The following is a 2,666-nucleotide window of genomic DNA, read 5'->3' as shown; positions in this document are numbered from 1 at the left end:
TATTTCCTCTGGAATAATTGTGTGATGCCAAACTGACAGCAGTATGAAGTTTATTAAATAATATTTGCACCAATCACTATGAAACCTTTGATGTTGGGAGTTGTTTTAAGACGGCAGCAATCCATTTTATTGGTGGCCCTGCTCAGACTAGCCGTTAGCTCATCAGTAATTAGAAATTACCTTTATTTTTCCAAACAGAAATCATTCAAAGAGCTATCTGCAGCAGGTAAGATATTATTTAGTCATAATCCCACTTCAAAATTTCTGAACTATCCCTTTAAACCGTATATTTGCCCACAGCTGTGATTAAATCTGATTATGATACGTTTTCTCTGCTCAAAAGAGTAAAAACATCCTGACTTGCTCAGACATTTGAAATTTCTGAAATTATTTTTGTTGCTTATGATTAAAAATAGATGATTATGTTTAGTTATTCTGAAGCAGATTATTTCTTAATTTTCAGGTCATTTGGTTTAAAGCAGAGGCTCGTGCGCCAGTTCAGGTGCTAAAAGTTCACGAAGGCCCTGAAGATTTGATCTAATAGTATCCTACACCTAATTTATCTCCCATGAGGGCACTTTGTGAGGACTTCTCTGATTTTTCTCCCACTGTCTCTGACGTGTGAGCATCCTGTTGTTTTAAGCCTTCAGCTGTCCTCTTCAGCCCCCCCACCCCCCAGGCCCGTTTCCTCCACACACTGGGCACAAGAGAGAGTATCCTGTCAGGAAAGCTTGTCTTTCACTCGCACATTATCCTCTCATAGGTTTCCTCAGAGGAAACACTTTGTCTCAAGCGTGTGAACTGTTCTGTAAACTTCCACGGGTCTCAGATTTGAAAGAAGGTTAAGCAAATTTGTGTGGAAGTGTAATTATTTTACTTTTATTTTATAAATACTTCGTCATGAAATAGGGTTTTGCCACTTGTTTGCCTCCATTTTTAAAAGAGTCAAAAAGTCTGTGTGAGGTTTTGAGTAAAAATTGTTCCAAGTTTATTGAAAACTGAAATTTTTCTTGATGTGAATTGTTCTGTTTGGGATAATGATGTGTAAAAATATACTGCCATCTTGTGGAAACAGTTGCAAACACCATTTTTTTAAGGGATGCATATCACCCGCTGTTTTAATGCCAGACTTTGAGATGTAGCCATTTTGGTCAAACCTTAAAATTAATGTGATGCACAATCCCGTGTGATATGATGCATCAATGTCAGATTAAGTGCTGTGAATGACTGTCGGCTACTACCACAACAAGTTTTAGCTCATTATTGGTAAAACTGACTAAGTCGTAGCCAATTTTGTGTTTTCAAAGGTCATTTGGTTATGGGGGCCATCTTGATTTGTGTTGGATCCAAAAGGTAATCACTCATAGTGGTGCATTCAGTGAATATTTCCTGAAAAGTTCAATAAAATCCATGCAGTGATTTTGGAGATATTTTGCTAACAGAGAAACAGAGGCGTCACCATACATTTAAGACCAGAATTTTAAGCAAACATGTGCTGTCTGTTAGTGCTCAAAGCACATGTTGAAGATCGCCCTCAGCTACTCCTGAACCAAATTTGAGGTTTGAGGAAAATTTTAACGTTATAGACATTTTTGTCTTTTGTAATATCAGCGGCTGTGGCAGCCATTTTAAATTAGATTGACTCCAAAAGTTAATCAGCCGTAGACGGAAATCCATTGACGACTTTTTGAAAGTTGTATTGTAATTTACTCATTGATTCATGAGATATTTTGGTAACAGACACATGAACACTCGCGCAGACACAGGCAAAAACATGATCGTCCACTTTCACTTTTCAGTTAGTAACAACAGAAGCAACATTTCGGTGAAAGCTGAGCAGACAGTAGCACGCGTTCAACCTGAATATAATAAACCTCCAAGAGGTTGAAAGGTCGTCGCAGACAGATATAATCTTAGAGTCCATTAGTGGATTATAACCATAAACGCTTGATGGCTCCTGCATCTCTTCTGGATTAGAGAGAGAGAGAGAGAGGCTGGCATGACGGTGACTGGAGAGCAATTGAATTGAAGCTAAATTAAGTGCAGGACTCAACGCAGTGTGCACATACGTGGACAACAACACTCTGCAGTGAGCAGAGTTTAAACTGGAGGAGCCATATCTCAGAAAACTTTAAGATTTAGGGTCGTTTTATTCACCCGCAATTTAACGGCTGACTGGTAAAGTGATCTGCTCAAGGTAAGTTTACACAAACTTTGTCAAGTAAAACTTTTGCACGTGTGGGCCCTACATATTTTTATAGAAATCATTCAATCGTCCATTAAAAATGTATTAGCAAAGAGTCACTTATCAGTAATCAATATGATTTAGTCGTCATGGCGATAAGAAGTGAACTGTTCACTAAAATGCTCATCGTCTATTGTATAGTTTTCATGCTCTTGGTTCAACAGCAACATGATTGTGTTGTATGTGGTCAGTGTTGCTGTGCATTTATTAATTCATTATTGTTCAATTACTTTTGTGCAACTTAAATTTTGTTGTAGTCTGAATGATTTGTTTGTGCATGTGTGTGTGTGTGTGTGCGTGTGTGTGTGCGTGCACGCTGGAAGCATGGACATAAACATTGAGGGGATTATCCAGTGCATCAAGCAGGGGGATGAGAACGGTGTTCATGTGCAGCTGCAGCAGTTCAACAAAGAGGTAGCGC

At 38.6% G+C, this 2,666-nt stretch overlaps 1 protein-coding gene across 1 annotated transcript in view; it reads left to right on the top strand.

Moving 5' to 3' along the window:
* Positions 1 to 2,058: 2,058 nt before the first annotated feature.
* Positions 2,059 to 2,666, top strand: part of LOC119423590 (synembryn-A) — a gene marked incomplete in the record, with an annotated part of 12,269 nt that continues 11,661 nt past the window's right edge. Inside the window, 2 exon segments of the mRNA XM_037690989.1 lie at positions 2,059 to 2,197; positions 2,569 to 2,659. Of these exon segments, the coding sequence (XP_037546917.1) occupies positions 2,570 to 2,659 (90 nt within the window).

This window comes from Nematolebias whitei, chromosome 17, assembly GCF_014905685.2.
Source record: "Nematolebias whitei isolate Nwh7 chromosome 17, NemWhi1, whole genome shotgun sequence".
NCBI classification, from domain to species: domain Eukaryota; kingdom Metazoa; phylum Chordata; class Actinopteri; order Cyprinodontiformes; family Rivulidae; genus Nematolebias; species Nematolebias whitei.
Note: the sequence above shows the minus strand (reverse complement) of the source record. Positions and strands in the feature narration are given on the sequence as shown.